The 22,224-nt window shown below is 47.4% G+C and overlaps 1 protein-coding gene and 1 pseudogene across 2 annotated transcripts in view; one reads left to right on the top strand and one right to left on the bottom strand.

Moving 5' to 3' along the window:
• Positions 1-3,854: 3,854 nt before the first annotated feature.
• LOC121435382 (H-2 class I histocompatibility antigen, D-37 alpha chain-like) overlaps positions 3,855-22,224 on the bottom strand; it is a 33,205-nt gene continuing 14,835 nt past the window's right edge. Inside the window, exons 1-9 of one of the 2 annotated variants that reach the window (XM_041634671.1) lie at positions 8,616-8,926; positions 7,146-7,224; positions 6,715-6,984; positions 6,205-6,480; positions 5,455-5,730; positions 5,230-5,328; positions 4,851-4,883; positions 4,655-4,702; positions 3,855-4,513 (exon numbers count right to left, since the gene is read on the bottom strand). In XM_041634671.1, the coding sequence (XP_041490605.1) occupies positions 4,509-4,513; positions 4,655-4,702; positions 4,851-4,883; positions 5,230-5,328; positions 5,455-5,730; positions 6,205-6,480; positions 6,715-6,984; positions 7,146-7,206 (1,068 nt within the window). In that variant the 5' untranslated portion in view covers positions 7,207-7,224; positions 8,616-8,926 and the 3' untranslated portion in view covers positions 3,855-4,508. Of the gene's footprint in view, positions 4,514-4,654; positions 4,703-4,850; positions 4,884-5,229; positions 5,329-5,392; positions 5,731-6,204; positions 6,481-6,714; positions 6,985-7,145; positions 7,225-8,615; positions 8,927-22,224 lie in introns of those variants that run through there. The other variant, XM_041634670.1, reaches the window with a different exon arrangement.
• On the top strand, positions 13,800-20,156 carry LOC121435629 (annotated as a pseudogene).

Genomic DNA, 22,224 nt, shown 5'->3' with positions numbered 1-22,224 from the left:
GGTTATGAGCCATTAGGTGGGTGCTGGGATCTGAACCTGGGTCCTCTGCAAGAGCAGCAAGTGCTCTCAAGCCCTGAACCATCTCTTCAGTCCCTGGATCAAGTTTTTTTTTTTTTTGAGACAGGGTTTCTCTGTAGCTTTGGTGCCTGTCCTGGAACTAGCTCTTATAGACCAGGCTGGCCCCGAACTCCCAGAGATCCGCCTGCCTCTGCCTCCCGAGTGCTGGGATTAAAGCTGTGAGCCACCACCTCCCGGAGGATTATGTTTTTTTAATAAACATAAATCCTAAATAGACTCAGCCTGTAAATCCTTGAGTCTCCACTGGAGGCAGCACCAGGATTCCCAGAGGCAGAGAAGGAGAGGGAGAGGGGACCTTGGGCAGAAAACAGATCCAAAAGACAGATCTGAGATGAGACCCTGTGGATCCCTCCTCTCTGCCCATCCTACAACCTGGGTTAAATTCTGATAGATGGGAAAGAAGGAGAGAACCTCCAGGGAGGGGTCTGGAAGAAGGCAGGAGCTCAGGAGACTGAAGCTCACATCAGACCACAGTCTCCTGAGTGCAGGGGCCTAGTTGGGCCTTGAGGGGACACCTCCTACTGTTGTCACTCAGGGACCCCCACCACTCACAGGAGCAAGAACAGGCCTTGTCCTCCATACTAGATAAAAAGACAAGAAATCAACACAGAAGATGGGAAAGATCACAGCCAGGACAGCAGCCCTGATGGCTCATAATCCTGGGGACAGGACAAGGCTCTGGCCACGACAGTGTCCCTGTGATCACAGACTCTCATCTCAGCATATGGTTCTAAGTGATGAAGAGAACAGAACCAGGAGGTGACAGAGCTGACAAGTGACCTTGTCAAAGCCAATAAAGGACTGAGCTCCACCTGGGCACAGCCCTGTTCTCACTCAGCTCCCACAGCCTCATCCTGTCCCACCAGATGCACACAGCATAATGAACACAGATTCTGGGAGGTTCTCCATGATGCAATTTATTTCCTCCACAAACTCTACAATTTAATTCTTTATTTTACCTGCCAATCAACCTTTGAGATCAAGTGTTGTGAGGAGCAGTGGGCCACTTCCTGCCACCCGGCTAGCTTTACCTGAAATAATTACACGGAAACTGTATTCTTTTAAACACTGCCTGGCCCATTAGTTCTAGCCTCTTAATGGCTATCTCTTACATATCGATCTAACCCATTTCTAATATTCTGTGTAACACCACGAGCTGGCTTACCAGGGAAGATCTTAACCTACATCTGTGTCTGGTGGAAAAATCATGGCGACTCCTGACTCGGCTTTTTCTCCCAGCATTCTGTTTTGTTTACTCCGCCTAGCTAATTTTCTGTCCCATTAAAAAAGGGCTAAGGCAGTTTCTTTATTAATTAACCAATGAAAGCAACAGATTAGAAAGAAATCACTCCCACATAATTTCCCCTTTTTCTGTTTAAACAAAAAAGAAGGCTTTCATTTTAACATAGTAAAATTACATATAACAAAACAGTTATCAAGAATTACAGTTACAATATTTATATCTATTTTATCTCTTATCATAACTAAGGAAAACTATAACTATCTATTCATTCTTCAACTCCATCAAAGACTCCAGAAGGATATAAAACTACCTAAGTAAACAAGAAATAAGAAAACTCTAGAAATGACAGAAACATCTCGTTGCCTGGACAGTCACCCAAAGTTCCTCTGTACTGTTGGGGCATCCATCTTCAGCCTTCAGGCCCATAGTATCCAGCAGACATTTCCATGAAGCAGGAAATTCCAAAGACAGTTCAGTCACTTTCTTCTGTGTCCTGCAGAATGTCTCGTAGACTCTTTCATGAATCAGGAACCCCGAAAGACCATCTCACCTTTAGGCAAGTTCAGCAGTCCCCTCTCTGCGGGTTCTTTGTATCCAGTTTATGCAACAGTCCAGGCAAGAGCAGTTTCTTGCCCAAATGGCTATCAAACTCCATCAGGAGCCTCTTCGATGCCCATCTTCCTCTTGAAGTAGATTGGTGCTGCCAGGAGCAGATGTGTCTCATTGTCATGAAAAGCCTTAAGTTATTAAAACATCTTAAATGCCATATTCTATAACCTTTGAAAGATATGAAGAATGCCTATCTGAAATATATCTATGCATATCTAGAAAATCTAACTAACATGACTACAAGCTTGACTATTATTGATGATTATCTATCAACAACCTATATTTCCTAATTATACATTACATTTTTAAATGAACTACACAATCACAATACCTTAATCAATATCAGAAATACATATAATAAAATTGACCTTAAAATCCATACCAGTGCAAATTATTCATAACTATATCATATCCCCCTTTAAATGTAAAAGAACAGATATAAACAATATTTGGGAACATGGGCAGTTTTTTTCTCTCCAAACTGCTTCCTGCTGAATGGGGGTGCTGTTATTCAGGTCTTTTATGGGATAACCTGTCTGCTAGGTTCATCTCACTTGATACTTGAGCAAAGTAATTTTTTGAGGGTGTTCACAGCAACCTTTCAGGAGGGCGTGGTCTATCATACCAAATTGGGAGAGAAGAAATCCACAGGGTCTCATCCTCTGTGAAAACAAAAGAAGACCCTCTCCAAAGCATCATATCCTTAGACCCAAATTCTGAAGTCATAATACCCTTATGATATCCACTCTGGTTCCATTTGGCAGCCCATATAATGAAATGTCTCTCTGTAATTAGCTCCTCCACAGTCAAAAATTTTAAAGAAAACACAATAATCAAAGAATCCAGACTCTCTGTGAATTTTCCATTTTTACGTGGCTTATTTTTCTTTATTTCTCTTAATCTATAACTATCTTTACTCTGTCTCTTTAAAGACTTTTTACCCCCTTTTTTTTAAGGGCATTAACTTTATTCTCTCTATTTTTTTTCCTCTCTCATGCCTACGTACACTCGTCCAACATTGTGATCCATTGAAGTCTTTTATGTTTGAATATGTCCTATTGTGAATCTGTAATTTTTTTACTATCTAGGAGCACTTTGTTTTGCACTTTTAAATCGTTAAGCACTTAAGAATCTAAGCTGTGACATTCCTAGGTCAAAAACAGGTACTGCCTGCTTGCCCCACCCAGTCCAACATGGCAGAGCTGCTCATCCCTCTGAGCCTTGTACATTACATCGGTAGCATGGAGGAGCAGCTTGCATTGCGCAGTCTGAAAACACGTCTCTGTATGGCGGTAGGAATCTGCCATGCTCTTCCACCTGCCTAAGCCTGATTCTGCCTTCTGCCCAGGTGCAGGCGGGGAGCGCTGAGCCATCTGCAGGGTCTCAGAGCACTCTCCTTCCGATTCCAAGTGGGAACAGAAACATCCAGACCCATAAAAGCCATTGAAATGCTTTAAAGCCAGAGTTTGCAGTGGCGGCATAGACCCAGGAAGCCGCACTTTAAAATGACACAGCTTTTTTTTCTGCTGCTGTTGCCAAATCAGGAAATCTCTCTACAGCACGCCACCAACAAACAGCAAAAATCTGTGTTAAACTCTGTTTTTTCTCTGTTTAAAATTAAGCTCTCTCAGGTTTTACGTGAAGTTTGTTACCACGCTGGGCACCACTCTCATGTGCTGAGCAGTGGGCCGCTTCCTGCCACCCGGCTAGCTTTACCTGAAATAATTACACGGAAACTGTATTCTTTTAAACACTGCCTGGCCCATTAGTTCTAGCCTCTTATTGGCTATCTCTTACATATCGATCTAACCCATTTCTAATATTCTGTGTAACACCATGAGCTCGCTTATCAGGGAAGATCTTAACCTACATCTGTGTCTGGTGGAAAAATCATGGCGACTCCTGACTCGGCTTCTTTCTCCCAGCATTCTGTTTTGTTTACTCTGCCTACCTAATTTTCTGTCCTATTAAAGGGCTAAGGCAATTTCTTTATTAATTACCCAACGAAAGCAACAGATTAGAAAGAAATCACTCCCACATCAATCAAAGACACGAACAATCAAGTTTTCATTCAGATTCTTGCTGACAGAAGTATTCTCACCTTGCTTCCTCTGTCAACTCCAAACTCAGCCTTTCCTCTTCCGAGAATTCTGTTCTCGTTGCCACACTTCTATTTCCTGCCTGGTGGCCCTGCCCATACTTCCTTCCTGGCTACTGGCCAAGCAGCATATTATTAAAACAACACAAGTGACAGGGTACAGACCATTGTCCCACAGCAGAGTCTTATTCTTAGTGGGGAAGTCAGAGGCTGCAGCTCAGGGCAGCATGGAGGAGACAGGCTGGAGATGTCCCCTCCTGTCTGCAGGAACAGGAAGGTTGTCTGTGTATGGGAACAGGGCAGTGCAGGGACAGGGTCCTGGTGTGCAGGGTGTGCTGGGCCCCCAGTTCTTCACACTGACCCCATAGGATCACAGGGAACATCAGACACTATTACTGAGAGTGAACTGAGGGGCTCTGGATGTCACAGGAGAGACCTGAACACATCGTCTGTCACTCCATCCACACCAGGCAGCTGTTTTCACGCTACAGAACAAGAGTCATGAACAATCACTGTGAAGACAACATCCCAACAACCCACCACTCACTCAGAGGAGATTCTGGGGGTCCCTGAAACCCAATCATGTCCACTCTGCCCCTCCCCAGGTCAGGTCCCAGAGGGGTCACCTTTACAGTCCGGGAGGGACACATCGGAGCTCTGGGAACTGTCCCTGCCTAGGGTAAAATTACATATTAATGGAAAGGTAAAAACAGGGACTCCAGAATATTTTGGTGGAGCTATTATGGATTTCCAGAGCTCCCAAAAAAACCCAGCTTCAACCCAAAGGCTTCAGGGACAATCCTGCTCATTCCTCACACTTACTTGGAACTGGAGCATAGTTTCCTCCTTTTCCACCTGTGAGAAGAAAAGCTGTGAGAGACCAGGGAAGTTCCTGACCCTAGGAAGTTTCCAGAATTGACAGCAGACCCACGTTAGAGACAGCTCCACCCCAAGGGTCCCAGGGACAATCTTGCCCCCCCCACACTTACCTGCAACATAAGCATAGTCTCCTTTTATACCTGTAAGAAGAAAAGCTGTTAGACACCAGGGAAGACCCTGACCCTAGGAAGTTTCTAGAACTGACAGCAGACCCAGGTTAGAGACAGCAGCAATGAGGGTGTGGATGTGTTTCCCATTATAATGAGGCAGAGCACACGTCTAAAAGGGGCTGAGAGAGAACTCAGACCCTGCCCTTTCCTACCTGTGTTTCTCCTCCTCTTCCTCACAACAGCCACCACAGCTCCAAGGAGAACCAAACCAGCAATGACTGCCATGATGCGGACTGTGGACTTAGAAGGCTCTGGGAACGGAAGGACAGGAAGGGAAGGTGAGGGTCATGACCCAGCTCCCAGCCCTGACCCTGTTCAGGGTCTGTAGAAGGTTCCAGCTTTCCCTGACCCCAGCTCTGCACCCACTCCCTCCTTACCCCATCTCAGGGTGAGGGGCTCAGGCAGCCCCTCATGGTACACATGGCATGTGTATTTGTGTTCCTCCCCAGAAGGCACCACCAGAGATGCCCACTTCTGGAAGGTTCCATCTCCAGAAGGTCTGGTCTCCACAAGCTCCATGTCCTGAGTCTGTTCCTCCTCCTCCCTCTGCCAGGTCAGGGTGATGTCATCAGGGTAGAAGCCCAGGGCCCAGCACCTCAGGGTGACATCACCTTTAGGTCCAGGATGATGGGTCACATGTGCCTTTGGGGGGTCTGAGGGAAAGGGTTGTGAAGATGAAACATCTTGCTTTCTTCTGGGGACTCAGCAGTGTTCATGTGTCCATTCTGGGAATGGACAGGAGAACTGGACAGAATTAGGGTGTCCTGATATTAATAGACCCTAAATACAGCTCAGGCCCTGGGGTCATGTGCTCTTCGGGATGCTCTAAGATGTGAGTGACAGTTTGGGGTAGGAGGCTTCAGGGCTCTGCAGACTGATGGAGGGGAAGAGATTCTGGTCCTGAGCTGAGTGAGGGCCAGGAGACTCAGAAAAGCTGGAGTCAGACTCCAGAGACACCGAGGGTGGGGGCACAGAAGGAGGCCTGAGAGAAAAAGCTCCTGTGGTCCAGGGCCATCTTCAAGGCTGACCTGCTGTAAAAGCAGCCTGGAGTCTCTCTCTCTCTCTCTCTCTCTCTCTCTCTCTCTCTCTCTCTCTCTCTCTCAAAGCGACTATTGGTCTCCTGGTACCTGTGCGGAGCAGGGTCGCCTTCCCCAACTGCAGGTATCTATGGAGGCTGTCTATGCAGGGGCCCTGCAGGTATGCTCTCTGGTGGTCGGCCTCGTTCACGTTCTCTGACTTGAGTTTAGAGATCTGAGAGACCGCGTCAGTTGTAGTCCAGGATTTCAGGTCCTCGTTCAGGGAGATATAATCCCTGCCATCGTAGGCTTCCTGACAGTACCCACGGAGCAGGCGTCCATCTGGACCCAGGTCACAGCCATACATCCACTGCAGAGTGTGAGGTTCTGGTGGGGACACAGTCGTTAGCGCCACCTTGCGGCCATCCTGCCCGCTGTCAGTGCGTCCACAACCCGACCTTTCAGAATCAAAAGTGCAACCTAAACCTTAGCCAAACTCTGCGGGGTCTTTCCTGTTAGAGGGTCTGGGCAGGCGTTTGGACTCAGCCAGTGAAGATTACCAAAGCCTGTCTTAGGGGAGATGGAGGAGTCGTGTTTGTGATTGGGGCCGCGGTCACTCACCGTCTTCACTCTGATTGTAGTAGCCAAGCAGGGTCTTGAGGTTCAATTTGAAGTTCTTGCCTGTGTACCTGGCTTTCCGTGTCTCCCTATCCCAATACCCCGGCTCCTCCTGCTCCATCCATGGTGCCCCCGGCTTCACTCTTGGAGTCTCTGCATCGCTGTCGAAGCGCACGAACTGCGTGTCGTCCACGTATCCAACCACGATGAACCGCGGCTCCTGAAGGCCGGGCCGGGACATGGCGGTGTAGAAATACCGCAGGGAGTGCGAGCCTGGGGGAGGCCAGCAGTGAGACACCCGACCCTCTTTCTGGGCCCAGGATCCCAGGTGAAGGCAGGGGAGACACAGGCTAGGGCAGCAAGATACGTTTACGGGGTACTCCCCACCTGGCTTCCTGTTCCGTCCCACAGAGTCCTCCCCACCCCTTACTCACTAGCCTGTGTCTGGAGCAGAAGTATGGTGCTTGCCAACAGCTTGAGCCAGAAAGAAGACATGGTCTTCAGTACACGGACCTGTGAAGGGTGTAGATGCGATTTCTGCAAACTGTTGTACTTGGAACCTCTGTGTAACTATTGGTTTCTCTAGTAACTAGGTTTCCAATTGTTGGGTCCGGGGGGGGGGGGGGGGGGGGGGGGGGGGGGGGGGTCGTGCAAAGATGAAAACGTCCTCAAGTCTAATAAACCAGAAGCAAACTTTGTTCCAGAAACCAGATCCTAGGAAAACCAGAAGCAAGCTTAAAAACAAACAAACAAACAAACAAATAAATAAATAAATAAAAACACTGTGGGGCCCAGAAGCTTATCAGTTAGCTGAGACCACAGCCAGGGATGGTGCTTGTTAGGCTGTGGCAAAAGGCTAGTTTTTGAACCCACCTTTTATAGTAGGGGCACCAAGCATTAGGTCTGAACAAAGGAATTTTTACGATCTTGCCCTGATCAAAGTAGTAGGTCAGTCAAAGTAGACCCTAAGGAGGGGAGTGAGTGCTAATGTCAATGGGTAACTAGGAAGCCATCATGAAATATGTTTCAGAGTAGATTACAGCAAAAGTCACTAATTGCAAGAAAGCTGGTGTCTTTAGCAATTAAATAGAAAAGGGACTGCTAGTAATATCCTAGGGTTGAAAAATCAGAATAATTGGTTCTTAGGCTGGGAACTTAGAAGATAGCAGAAAGTTTTTCACACTATCTCAAGGTAAAACTCAGATACCGACTGCCATACTTTACAACCTCCATTCTCAGAGCGCATTAGTCAACCAGGTGTTTGCACCGTGGTCACTGTTTCTCCTGGTTCCTCCAGGCAGTGTATACTGAAGCCCCATGCCTCCCCTATGATGGTGCCAGTTTCCATAACAGAGACAGTGCCTAACCCAGAGGTCACGCATCTCTGTCTCCTAAGGGTTAACTCAGTTAGTTCATCAAGGATGGCCAGGACACTAAGTGTGCAGAGAGAAACTCCGGCCTTGTAAATAGAACAGCCCATTGTAAAATGAAATGACCTAGGCTGATGGAGGCTTCCCAAGCATCCAAGAAAATATCTCACTGTGAATGACTGATCCTTGATCTGCTGAGAAAGCTGCTGACAGTCTGTTCCCCTAGACTCATAACTTTATATTTCTTCATTTCTACATTCTTATTTTTGGAATGTACATTTCTATTTTCTTATTCTTGGACTCCTCAAAATGAGAACTGTGAGTTCATCATTTGTGTCTGGAGATCGGAATCCGATCAGAGTTGAAAGTGGCCAACTGGATACTGCCCACGCGCAGGAACAGTCCCCAAATCTAAAGCAAAACTCAGACACCAACAACCCCCTGCGGAATCTCGAACTGGGATCAGGGGATATTCGGGACCATTGGGGGGGGGGGGGCTGAGGCGTCTTGACCCCCGACCCGGAAGTCACTCACCGCCCTGACTCTGGTTGTAAAGTCAGGTTCTGAAGTCAGGTTCTGAAGGCAGGTTTGGAAATTCTGTCTGTGCTCCTGTGGGTCCCCAGTGCTCCAGCTCCTTCTACTTGCTCCACTGTCTGTACTCAGGGCTTAAAGGGCTTGAACTCCATTGTTGTCTGTGTAACGTGAGGCAATGAAAAGTGCTAGAGCAGGCAGGACGGCAGGACATAGCTGTGAAAAATAGGGAAGCAGAGCCTGGGAGCAGCGCGCAGTGAGATCCCGACCAACCTCGCTAGACAAACCTGGAAGAAAGAGAGCAAGATTGAAATCACCAGCAGTTTATACTTCCCAATCCAAACCACACCTTTATGCTCTCAGAACCTGAAAGCCACTTCTGAGGACTTGGGACTTTGTCCTGACTCAATAAAGCTCTCTGTCTCTCTCTCTCTGTCTCTCTCTCTCTCTCTCTCTCTCTCTCTCTCTCTCTTTCTCTCTCTTGATTTTTATTTAGCTCTAAAGTTCCCTCTGCTTGCCTTCCTGCCTCTCCCCTCCCCTTCAACCCAACCCTCTCCCATGGTCTCCATGCTCCCAATTTACTCAGGAGATCTTTTCTTTTTCTACTTCCCATGTAAATTAGATCTATGTCTGTCTCTCTTAGGGTTCTGTTTGCTGTCTAGGTTCTCTGGGATTGTGAATTGTAGGCTGGTTTTTTCCTTGCTTTATGTCTAAAAGCCATTTATGAGTGATTACATATGATATTTGTCTTTCTGGGTCTGGGTTACCTCACTCAAAATGATGTTTTCTAGCTCCATACATTTGCCTGCAAATTTCCAGATGTCGTTTTTTTTTCTGCTGTGTAGTACTCCATTGTGTAAATGTACCACATTTTCCTTATCCATTCTCCTGTTGAGGGGCATTTAAGTTGTTTCCAGGTTCTGGCTAAGACAAACAAAGCTGCTATGAACATGGTTGAGCACATGTCCTTGTGGCACAATTGAGCATCCTTTGGATATATACCCAAAAGTGGTATTGCTGGGACTTGAGGAAAGTTGTTTCCTAATTTTCTGAGAAATTGCCACACTGACATCCAAAGGGGCTGTACCAGCTTGCATTCCCACCAGCAATGCAGAAGTGTTCCCTTTCCCCCACAACCTCTCCAGCATAAGTTGTCATCGGTGTTGTTGATCTTGGCCATTCTTACGGGTGTAAGATGGAATCTCAGAGTTGTTTTGATTTGCATTTCTCTGATGACGAAGGATGTTGAACATTTCCTTAAGTGTCTTTCAGCCATTTTAGATTCCTCTGTTGAGAGTTCTCTGTTTAGGTCTGTACTCCATTATTTTTATTGGATTATGTGTTCTTTTGGTGCCCAGTTTCTTGAGTTCTTTGTATTTCGGAGATCAGACCTCTGTTTGATGTGGGGTTGGTGAAGATCTTTTCCCATTCTGTAGGCTATCATTTTGTCTTGTTGAACATGTTTTTTGCTTTACGGAAGCTTTTCAGTTTCGGGAGGTCCCATTTATTAATTGTTTCTCTCAGTGTCTGTGCTGCTGGGGTTATATTTAGGAAGTGGTCTCCTGTGCCAATGCGTTCAAGTGTACTTCCCACTTTCTCTTCTATGAGGTTCAGTGTGGCTGGCTTTATGTTGAGGTCTTGATCCATTTGGACTTGAGTTTTGTGCATGGTGATAGATATGGTCTATTTTCATTCTTCCACATGTTGATACCCAGTTATGCCAACACCATTTGTTAAATATACTTTTTTTCCTTTTGATATTTTTTGCTTCTTTGTCAAAAATCAGGTGTTCGAAGATATGTGGATTAATATCTAGGTCTTCTATCCAGTTCTATTGGTCCTCCTGTCTGTTCTTATGCCAATACCAGGCTGTTTTCAGTACTGTAGCTCTGTAGTAGTGTTTGAAGTCAGGGATTGTGATGCCTCCAGAAGTTCTTTTATTGTCCAGGATTGTTTTGGCTTTCCTGGGTTTTTTGCTTTTCCATATGAAGCTTAGTACCATTCTTTCAAGTTCTTTGAAGAATGAAGCTAGGTGTCTGTATAATTATGTAATGCAGCCTGGCGATGGTGGCGCACACCTTTAATCCCAGCACTCGGGATGCAGAGGCAGGCGGATCTCTGTGAGTTCAAGACCAGGCTGGTCTACAAGAGCTAGTTCCAGGACAGGCTCCAAAGCCACAGAGAAACCCTGTCTCGAAAAACAAAAACAAACAAAAAAAATGTAATGCATGATTTAAAAAATGGAACAACTAAATCAAGGGATAATTATAACTGGGATTGATGTGCTATTATTCATCATTTTGATAATCCTTGTTGTTGTTTTTACAGTTCTTGGTTTATCTCTTAAAAAGTTGTTTGGTATGGCTGCCAAGATACAGGCCTTAGAAAAACACACAGATGTTCAAATCCAAACAGAGGAATTTAATGGAGAACTAATTTCAGCATTGCATTGTAAATTTAGAGAGAAACAGCCTAAGATTTTCAAACAGCCCACCTTAATATATCCAGTAACCTGCATTTTTACAACGATCTTCATTCCATAGCCTACGTTTGTGTGAAGTCAGAGCATTGCTCCAATGCAGCTGTCACCCTTTGCTGCAGGTGCCTGGATGCAGCCCAGCAGTGAATGCTGCCCACAGTCCACGTGGTACTGTATAGACACTCCTATGGTACAGAATAATTAATAAATCAGGCACATTAACAACTGGGGTTGGAGAGAAGGCTCAGCAGGTAAGAGCACTGGCTGCTCTTCCAGAGGATTGGAGTTTAATTCCCAGCCCACACAGCAGTTCACATCTGTCTGTAGCCCCAGTTCCAGGGGGATCCAACACCCTCACACCAGTGTACAAAAAAAATAAATAAATTATTTTAAAAATGAAGTGAACAATTTCACAGGGCAGGTAATACCCTTCCCCCCAACATCGGCCGCCCTGCAGTCACACTGTTAGTAAGGAGAGAGGACTCAGGAGCTGATGAGAGGAGGAGATGGATGGGGCATGGTGTGGACAGTGGATCTGAAAACTCAGTTGGCCCCTAAGTACCTCTATAGTGATATTTTATGTGTGTTTTATAAAATAAAGCTTGTCTGAAGATCAGAATACAAAACTAGCCACACTACTAAGCCATACAGGCCAGGCAGTGGTGGAAGACACTGTTAATCCCAGCAACCACACTAGTTAGCCATAGTGGCCAGGTGGTGCTGATAGAGGCCTTTAATCCCAGCACTAGAGAGGAATATAAAATGGGAGGAGACAGGAGCTCAGGGTCTCCGTCTGCAGTCGTGCTGAGAACAGGATCAGCCAGCCTTGGTAGAGGTAAGAACTCTGCTGGTTGGTTGCTTTGCCTTTCTGATCTTTATCTTGAACACCAGTATCTGTCTCTGGCTTTCCATTATTCATCTACATCTGGTCATATGCTGCCAAGCTTTTGGGGTACAAATTCACAAACACACACACAAAAAAAGCCATTTGCCTGTGGCTTTGCAGCCACCGACACAGGCCGGAGCTACATGCAGCCGGAGTCACTGCCCTACCAGCTTGGTTTTCCTTTCTTCTCACCTGGTAGGCTTTCCCTGAACCCCCTTCTTGGGCTGCTGCCAAACTAGGCAGCTGCCTTGAAATTCAGTCAGACTTTTACTGTTCTATGCAGTAGCAATAAGAATCACCTCTCCATCATTATCAGGGACAGATTTAGTGAGAAAATTGGGAATTCTGTTTTTGTTTTTTGTTTGGTGTTTCGAGACAGGGTTTCTCTGTAGATTTTGAGCCTGTCCTGGAACTAGCTCTTGTAGATCAGGCTGGCCTCTAACTCACAGAGCTCCACCTGCCTCTGCCTCCTGAATGCTGGGATTAAAGTAGTGTGTCACCACCGACAGCCCTGTTTAAAATTGGGAATTCATAAGGGAGGAATTAGTTTTTTCCCATGTTAAAAAATAGGGAACGCAATTACAATAAAGCTAGGTCTCTGTATGATTATGTAATGCATGACTCAAAAATGGAACAACTAAATGAAGGGATAATTAACTGAGATTGACATACTATTATTCATCATTTTGATAATCCTTTTGATGTTTTGATAATTCTTGGTTTATCTCTTAAAAAGTTGTTTGATTTGACTGCCAAGATACAGACCTTAGAAAAACTTAATAACACAGATCACAGAGATATTCAGATTCAGACAGAGGAATTTAATGGAGAACTAATTTTAACATTGCTTTATATGGTTAGAGAGGAACAGCCTAAGGTTCTCAAACAACCAACCTTAATATATCCAATAATCTTACGGGAATTGCCAAATGTTAGAGGCTCTGTAAGAACTGACTGGACTCCTGTGCCAATGTCAGATTTAAGGAGATTCAAGAAAGCAATGGTCTCATATGGCATGTATTCACCTTTGGTAAAGCAATTGTTAAACTTGTGATCAGCTTGTAACAGAATTGTCTCTAAAGACTGGACAAACTTGGTTAAAGCTGTTTTAGAGCCTGGTCCACAGTCACAGAGGAGAACCTGGTTCAGAGAAGAGGCTAAGATTACTGAACAACAGAGTAAAGCTAGAGGCATGGTATGGAAATCTCCCAAGACCAACTTCCTGGAGAAAGAGACTGTGCTACCATAGAACAGCAATCTTTGTAGGATGACCATGCTCTGGCTTTATGCCCTGCAGCAGCTTTGAATGCTTGGGACAGAATTGGAGAAGTAGAAAAGAAAACTGAGTTCTCACCAGAACCCCAATCTGAGGCTGTGGTCCTGGTGGTTCACAGAAGGCATGTTTGGTTTCTAGAGCTGGGGACGGGTGGGGCAGGTGGATGGGAGGGGGCCAGGCTAGCAGGTCCCACTACTGGATCTTCAACCTGCAGGCCTCAGATGGGGGTCCTGGAGCAAAACCCCTGCTTTATTCATCCACCAAGAAACCATGGCAGAATGAAGAACTGTGCTCCTGGGCTCTGATGGGACCTGGGATCCACAAGCACACAGAAGCAGCAGCAGCAGGTGGACCAGTTGGCTCTGAGTTTGAGAGCCCATGGGAGCTAAGAGGTCCTTGGTGTGGCAATGGCAGGAAAACCAGAAGCCCTGGCCTCTGGAGTTGCTTGATGTAGTCAGACTGGTCTACAGAATTCTGGGATTGAACTGGAGAGGAAAGAGCTTCTTGGTTCTGGGAGGGAAAAGACAAGCTTTGCTACCAATTCTCATGTTGGTGCTCAGTGTCTTCTCAATGGAGCAACGAGTCACGGTGAGACTAGCAGCAGGACCTGATGGAGCCTCAAAGTTACTGGGATCTTGCTGTTCATGGCTCTTGGTGGCTCATCAGCAAGGTCTCCTGGTCCTGTGTAACAGGGCTGTTGTAGGTAAAACCAAGCCTCCACCCTGCCAGGTGTTGACCCCAGACTGGCACTCAGCCTGCAGATCAACACAACTCCATTCAGAGTTGCTTGGTTTGCTTGGGCAGCACCACCTGCATCCAGTGCCTAAACCTCCATCTCACATACAGGACAGAGGAGCTGCCAAGGCAGTCAGTTGCACAAGCTCCACCCCCACCACATCCCTCCCTGCTACTGTGTTCAACCAGTCCCATATTTTGCCAAGCCAGCACCTCACGGCCAGAGAGGATTAGGACCACCTTGAACTGTCTGGTACAGGAAGGAGTTCAGCTCAGCCACAAGTACAGTCCAAAGGAGCTGAAGGTCTCCATTCCCTGGTTTGCCTAACACCCAAACCAGAGGTCACTTCTCCCAACACCTTTGATTTGGTTTGCTGTGGACCTGGGGGACCTGGGCTGCTCCTCCAGTAAGAACCTTTGGGTTCACCCTCACTGGCTTTCCAGCCCTGGGTCCCTGCAACTTCAGCCATGAAAGGGAGACGTCCCTGAACTCAGTGCGGGCCTGTAGGCACCTTTGCTCCTACACAGCTTGAAGAGAACCACTACACTGTTGGGGGTCAGCCTTGACATAAATACCCTCTTCTAGAGTGGAGGGTGGGAATTTAGTAATATAGTAAAGAATAGCAAGACGTGAACAAAAATAATAAAATGCAGAAACACATAGGATAGTATTGAGAGGGAATTTCAGTGAGTACTAAATATTCACCCTGTTTAATTTCCAGCAGCTTGATATACCCCTGATTTCAAAAGGTAGGAGTAGAACAAAAAATTAACACACATTGAAAGTCACGGGTACAGTCACAGCTCAAGCACTGGACTCGTGCCCTAGACCAAGCCCTCTGTAAGCAAACCACTCCCTGGGTGGGATCCCAAGTTATTTTCACACAATGAACAAGAACCTAGTTGGATCCTCAGACTTTTGTTTTAGGTAGGAACCAACTACTTCCCTATTTCAGGAGCAGGAAGTCTGGCAACAAGCCACACCTGTTGACAATAATTGTCTTGAGAGAGCAGAACTCTGATTTACAACTAGGTGGGACCCTTGAGTTAGAAGCACCTTTGGCCACTTTGGGCTTCCACACTACTGTCAGTCAAAGGCCATGAACAGCCCACACTGTGCAGTACAGTCTGCAGGGTGCTGAGTCTCCCCAGTGTGTCCATCTGCAGGAGCCCAGGAGACTCTGATGCCTGTGTCTGTCCCAGAGGACGGGGAGTCAGCAGCTGAGGTCAAGGCTGACAGCAGGGAGGACTTCACCCCTGGCCATCCTGGCTGCCCTCTGGGTGCCTTTCCCCTTCCAGCTCCCAGCTCTCAAAGGCCCCAGTTGCCCAGGTGAGCCCATGGCTGCTCTGGATGCTGTGGCCCATGCGGCTGCTCTGAGCTGTCTGTTGAGGCTTTGAGTGAAGCCTGAACTCCAGGAATCCAGAGAGAGGCTCCTGTGTGAGAGGCGGCCTGTTGGTGTGACTTCATGCTCAGCAGCTCTGCAGATGGTAAAGCAGGTGCTACAGCGGGAGGAAGGTTGCTGGCCATCCCCACCTCTGAAGACAGTCAGGGAGAGGAGCAGACAGTGCCCCAGAATCAGTCACCTCAGCCCTGAGCAGGACATGGGCTTTCTGTGTTCTGCCTGTGCTCCAGCACTGCTGCTCCTGCAGCCCCTGGCTCCCAGCACTGCCAGAGTGAAGTGCTCACTCCCTGGAGTTCTTTGAATTCTGTCCTTAGTTTTTCAAAGCAGTAGCCTGAGGCTTCAGAGGTCTTGAGTTTGCACAGTAATCTGTGCAGTGGGCAAGACACCAGCCGCTAGAGAGTTGACTCCAGTGTGGGTGTGGGTTCTAAGGGGGATCCCAGGCTGGCCTCAGCCATCTCTGTGTTGATGGGGACTATAGGGACACCTTGACAGTGACAGAGTCTTCTGGGTGTATTAGAGCAACACCCAAATCCATTCTGGGAAAGGGAGAATAAAACTGAGCAGCAGTTGAAACCATGATATGAGCCCTGCTGGGGAGCCCAGAGGAAAGAAACAGCCATGCTCACAGAGTCATCGACCACAGGAAGCCATGAGGTGAGAAAGGGAAGCCAGCATGCCATGGGGACAGCAAGGATGTGTGTGTGCGTGTGCGTGTATGCTTGTGTGTGTGTGTGTGTGTGCATAAAAAGCATAAGAAGACTAAGATCGGTATAGATGAACAGCTCTAAATGTTAAAAGGCCTGATAGGTGAACAGCAGGAAGGGGAGTTGGTTGCTCCAGGCAAGTTAGATCAGGACTTATTAGCTCAGGGGTGAAAACATCTTCCCAGGTCTCAGAAGAGAGGCAGACATTAGATCCACACAGGAAGAAGACTCCTAAGGAATTAGGGGACAGGGCAGGAAGTCACACTGACAGGGGAGGAAGCTGGAACATGAAGGAAATATCAGGAAGCCAAGAATCTGCACCAGGGAGCAGGACTGGTGTTCCCAGAGCAGATGGAGCCCTTGAGGAATCTATTAGGAGGCACAGCTGGTGACTGGAGAGAGGGCTGTGCTTGTTGAGAGGGGGTGCAGTCTTGTCCAGGAGACAGGAGAGGTGGGAAGAGGAGGTGCACTCATCGATTAAACTAACACTTTTTATTAATGTTTATTCAGACATGACAAGGACACTTGCCTGAGGCCCTGTATGTGGCCTTGGAATTAAAGAGAGAGAGGGAGAGAGAGAGGGAAAGAAAGAGATAGAGAAAGACAAAAGAGGAGGGGTAGGGAGTAATGCAGAGAGGGAGGGAGGAAGGATGTGTTTTGTCTAACAAGGTGGGCTGTCATGATGAAACGCCCTCAGAGTGGGCTTTCCTGTGGCCTTAATACAACATGGGGGTTGAATCAAAAAGCCTACTTCGGCGAGTCTGCACTCTGCACTGGCAAACAAGAAGATGTGAAGACAGGACATTCGTGTCCATGCAGCTATGAGATTGCTGGAAGACACAAGTCTGACCTAGTAGGGAAATGTGTATGGAAATAGCTGTGGTGGTGCACGCCTATAATGCCAGCCCTTGGGAGGCAGCAGCAAGCAAGTTCCAGACCAGTTGAGTCTCCATAGAGTTTCAGGTCAGCCAAGGCTACCTAGTGAGACCTTATCTCAACAATGAATGAGTAGATACAGAAATAAATAATAAAATTACAGCAGTAAAAGGAAAATGCATGGAGGAGACAGTTGACTGGGTCCATCAGTGCAGCGGCTGAGGAGTGCAGCCTGCATGGTCAGGAGTCAGGGCAGGCAGGGTCAGCAGCCTCCCCCAGGGCTGAGCTGTGTGGTGGAGACCATGGGCCTCCTGGAGAAGGGAGGAGTTGGGGACAGAAACAGGAGGAAAACAATGAAAGTCATAATGGCTAAAAGCAACACCACAGAATGACAGGGAAGAATATGGAGACTGTGTGTCCAGGACGTCTGTATTCTGATGAGCCCTGTGTCTGTGGTGATGTCATGTCCCACAGTTTTAGTGACCTTTGGTTACCTGAGGACTGAAGGTCACACATTAGTCATAAACAACATTACATTTTATGTTTTGACCTTTCTGCCTAGTGACATCTAATCAGCCCTCCGGTTTATATCACCTGGCACAGGCCCTCTGTCCATGTCCACCCCGCCCACACTGCAGAGAGCTGTGGAACTCAGGGGCCAACTCAGTTTCAGATCCACTGTCCACACCATGTCCCGTCCACCTCCCTCCTCTCATCAGCTCCTGAGTCCTCTCTCCTTGCTAACAGTGTAAGTGCAGGGTAGTCGGTGTTGGGGTGTGGGGGTCATGGTTCAGGAAATTGTTTACTTCTTAATGTGCCTGACCTATTAGTTAAACGGGATCATAGGGGAGTCTGAACGGTAACACATGGAATGTGGGCGTCCTTCACTGCTGGGCTGCACCCTGCCACCTGCAGGGTAGGCAGACAGCTGCCTTGAAGCTCTGTTCTGGCTTCACAGAAACTTAGGCTGTGGAAGGAAGGTCTTTGTCACACACGACAGCTGGGGCCAGGGATGCACCATCTGTGACAAACATTTGGAGACTGTGGGTCTAGCACGTGGCTGTTTTAACCCATTCATTCACATAAGAAGAACACAGATCCTGAGCTGTCAGGCTTGGCAGTGTGAGCTGCCCACTGCAGGTGAACACAGGAGCCTGGTCTCTGTGGGAGTCTGTGTGGTGCTTGCAGGTCAGAGCCTCTGCTTTAAAGAGAAACCATCTCTCTGCTGTGTTCCTGATCAGCTCAGACATCATGGGGATTTGGGGGTGGGGGTGGGAAAGAGCAAACACCTGTAGTTATCCAGCTGGTTTCTCCTTGGAAAACCATCAGGAAAATTCTGGGCCAGGGTTCAAGAAGGGGATGTCACAGACAGACCTCCGTGCAGAGGATGGAGTCAGGACAAATCCCAAGTCCTCAGTAGTGGCTTTCATGGTCTGGGGACTGAGAGTGGGCTTCGGGCTGGAGAATATAGACAAGTGGTTTCAGTCTGCTCTTCCTTGCTGCCAGGTTCCTCCTCACAAGAGTAATCTCACCTCAGGCTCCCACTAGGCGTGGGTTCTTGGAGAACATAATAAAAATCTCTATGATTGCAAGTTACAAAGTCTGCCCGACTTTGTGCGGCTTTGCTTTGATTCTATCTAGGCCTGAGCACCTGGACTTTTGTGCCCTGCGCTCTCCTGGTGCTGGCGTCTGCCCTCGCCCCAAGCCAGACCTGCGCGGGTGAGGGGCGGGGGGCACCGGGGAAGCCGCATCCCGGCGAGGCCCAGCTGGACCCTCCCTACCCCCTCCCCGCCCCCCGGCCCGGCCTCGGGGAGCCCCAGTTCATCTCTGTTGGCGACGTGGACGACACGCAGTTCGTGTGCTTCTACAGCGACGCGGAGACTCCGAGGACGGAGCCACGGGCGTCGTGGGTGGAGCAGGAGGGGCCGGAGTATTGGGAGGAGGAGACACAGATCGCCTGGAACAAAGACTTTCCGAGTTGACCTGAGGACCCCGCTACAACCAGAGCAAGGGCGGTGAGTGTCCGCGGTCGGAGGATCCATCCTGGATCAGCCGAAAAAGTCCCGAGCCCCACGTCCCAGATTCTCCCTGAAGATTTTGGAACCGCAGAGACGCGGAAAGAAGATGGCCCGGACCCACTTTTACTTTCAGTTTAGAGAAGTCCGCTTGCGGGTGGGCGGGGCCGCGGGGCGCGTGAGACAGGGACCGGGCTGTGGGTGGGGTCCCCGCAGTCTCTCCAGGAGTTGTCAGGCTGTGAAATGGGGTCAAACGGGCGCCTCCACCGCGGGTACAGTCAGTTCACCAAGACGGCCACGATTACATCGCCCTGAACGACGACTTGACGACGTGGATGGCGGCGGACAGGGCAGTGCAGATCGCCCGGAGCAAGTGGGAGCAGGGTGGTGCTGCAGAGAGTGACGAGGCCGAACTGGAGGGCGCTTGCTGGGCAGACACCTGGAGAACGGGGAGGACGCGCTGCTGCGCACAGGTTCTGGCCTTGGGCAACTCCTCCCTCTGCTCTTGGGCTGGGCTCAGTCCTGAGGAAGAGGAAACCCTCAGCTGGGGTCATGCCTCTGTCTCTTCTTGTTTTTAATTTTTTAAAATATGTTTATTACAAAAAAATCACACACCGAAATTAACCAGAACAAAGACTATATACAGCGCAGTGAACTTCAGCAGTCACAGGAGTCATTATGAACGTGTGGAAAGACCATTTGTATTTTACAAATTCGTTATCAAATATGATTCATGCACTTATCCAGCACCAACACGCAAAAAAGAAGGAAAAAGAAAAATCCAAACAGATTTATAACTAGAAAACAATTAACTTTGTATCCTGCTTCATAACTCAAGTCCATTGCCTGCATTCAGTCCTGCCGCATCCCTGGTATTTATGCGATCTTCCTATACTGTACACATGTGTACACGTGTCTGCACATAACCGTATACTGTTGGCTATATCCCACATATGGGGAAAACCATTGTAGTTTATTTATGAGATTGTGCGGCATCGATTACTAACATACGTGCTAAGTCCATCCATTTTCTTGAGTATTTTGTGATTACATTGATTAGAGCCAAACAGTAATCCATCTTACTTGTATACCAAATTTCCATTATCTATTCACCTGTTGATGGACACCTGGGTTAAATCCAGTTCTTTGCCCTGGTCAATAAAGCAGAAATTATCATGGGATGAAAATATATGCCCAGGAGTAATATAGCTGAGTCGTATGATAGTTCTATTTTTAAGCTTTTTGAGTAATGTTTAAAATGATTTTCACAATGACTGTATTAATTTACACACACACACACACACACACACACACGAACAACGACTCCCCTCCCTCTACTTCCTCCCCAACGTTTGCTGGATTTGTTGATGACAGCCTTTCTGACTGGGGTGAAGCGCTGTCTCTAAGCAGTTTTATCATCTTTATTTCACTCTTTCATGTGGATGAGGGTTTTGCCTGCATGTGTGCATGTGCACTATGTGTGTGCCTGGTGTCTGGGCTCAGAAGAGGGTGTCAGGTCCCCGGGGCTGGAGTTACAAACAGTGCATCTAACCCAGGTCCTCTGCAGAGCTCAAGTGCCTCACCTCTGAGCCAACTCTCCAGCCCCTCAAAGGAGTTTAATCTGCATGTCATGAAGGGTAGAGATACTGAACACAGTAAAATAGCAAGTGGCCACTTGTGTGTTTTTTCTTTTGTTAAGACAACTATCTCTCCAGTTTCCTCACCCACTAGTTGATTGGCAAGGTTGGTTCTCTGCTGTTTAGTTTCTGCAGTTCTTCCCGAATAGAGACTCTAGTCCCCTGCCTGCAGTATAGCTGGTACAGGTTTCTTCCTTCTGTTCTCTCTGCTGATTGTGTCCTATGCCGTGGAGAGAATTCATTTTCATGTTGACGTGTGGCTTCATTAGCTCCTGTGGTATTGTCCTATTTTGAGGTTTTTGCTCAATCCAATATCTGGAAGAAAATCCCTGTTTTCTTCTTGAACTTTGTGTTTTTTGGGTTTTAACATTTCCAAGTTTACTTTTGTACAAGGAAAAAGGTGAGCATCTGAATTCATCTTCTCGGGTAGGAGAACGATGTTGCAGCATCGGGTGTAGAATGGGCTCTCTTCAGTGTGTGCTTTGAATTCCTCATGGAAAACTGAGTGTGCAAAGCTTTGTCATTTTATTTCCAGGGTCTCAATCCTAGGCCTTAATTTCCTGTCTAGTTTGTGCCAGTTGCAGGCTGGCAGTCAGTACAGCTTTGCAGTAAAATGTGAGGTTGGGAGTGGAGCAGCTGCAGGTTGTTGGCTGCTCATGGTTTTGTCATTGCATGTAAGTTCTTGTCGTTCTTTCTCAAACGAGTCTTCATAGTATTGCATTAAATCTGAATATTAATGTTGGTACTATGGGCATTTTTACAACATTAACTCTGCCAGTTCAGGAGCATGGGTTGTCTTCCCATCCTCTAACACCCTCTTCTGTGATTTCCTGTGTCAGTGTCTAGTGTTTTCGTTGCAGACTTCTTTCCTCTCTTTGGTTACATGTATCTCTAGACACTTGATTCTGGTGGAGTCACGTTGATTGTCGTACACTTCCTAAGATACACTGCTGGCACACATGAAGGCTACTTTTTAAATATTGATGTTGTACCTGGAAACCACGGGTGTTTATTAGGTCTCATAGTTTTCTGTGGACTCAACAGGGTCTTCTAAGTAAAGAATCGTGTTGTCCGGAAATAGAGGTAGTGTGAATTCTTCCTTTTCTATTTTCATCCTGTTTATGTCTACTTTCTGTCTATCTCTGATAGCTTATATAAATCATCACTGTATCAGATAGGATGGTGGAGAGTGTACTCCCTTGTCTCCTCCTGGCTTTAGAGGAAACTCAGGCTGTCTCTCCTTCTGACATCATATCCACCTGTCCCCTGTCTCTCACATGTGGGAGGTGGAAAGTTCTTTTTGACCTCCTTACCTTTAGCTTAGACTGACTCTCCTAGAGCTCACCTTTCTCTCAGGACAATTCAGAGTGTCTCCAGAGGGAAGGAGAGAAGGTCCTGAAATGACCAAGGCAGTTGACCATCAGTCTGCAGTCCTGTGTGGGCCACAGCCTTACTCAGGCCCAGGTCTCTGCCTACACCCAAGGTCTCTGGAGTCTGACTTCAGTGATGCTGAATCCCTCAGCTCCACCCAGTCAGGAGCAGAAGTCCATTTTTCCTGATGTTAACTCTAGAGTTCTCTGACCCTGGGCCGCTGTCCTCTG

The sequence above is a fragment of the Microtus oregoni genome, unplaced genomic scaffold, assembly GCF_018167655.1.
Source record: "Microtus oregoni isolate MIOR12 unplaced genomic scaffold, Mior012 000046F_ref0000063, whole genome shotgun sequence".
Taxonomy (NCBI): domain Eukaryota; kingdom Metazoa; phylum Chordata; class Mammalia; order Rodentia; family Cricetidae; genus Microtus; species Microtus oregoni.
The sequence above is the reverse complement of the archived record's forward strand: the minus strand, read 5'-3'. Positions and strand labels throughout refer to the sequence as shown.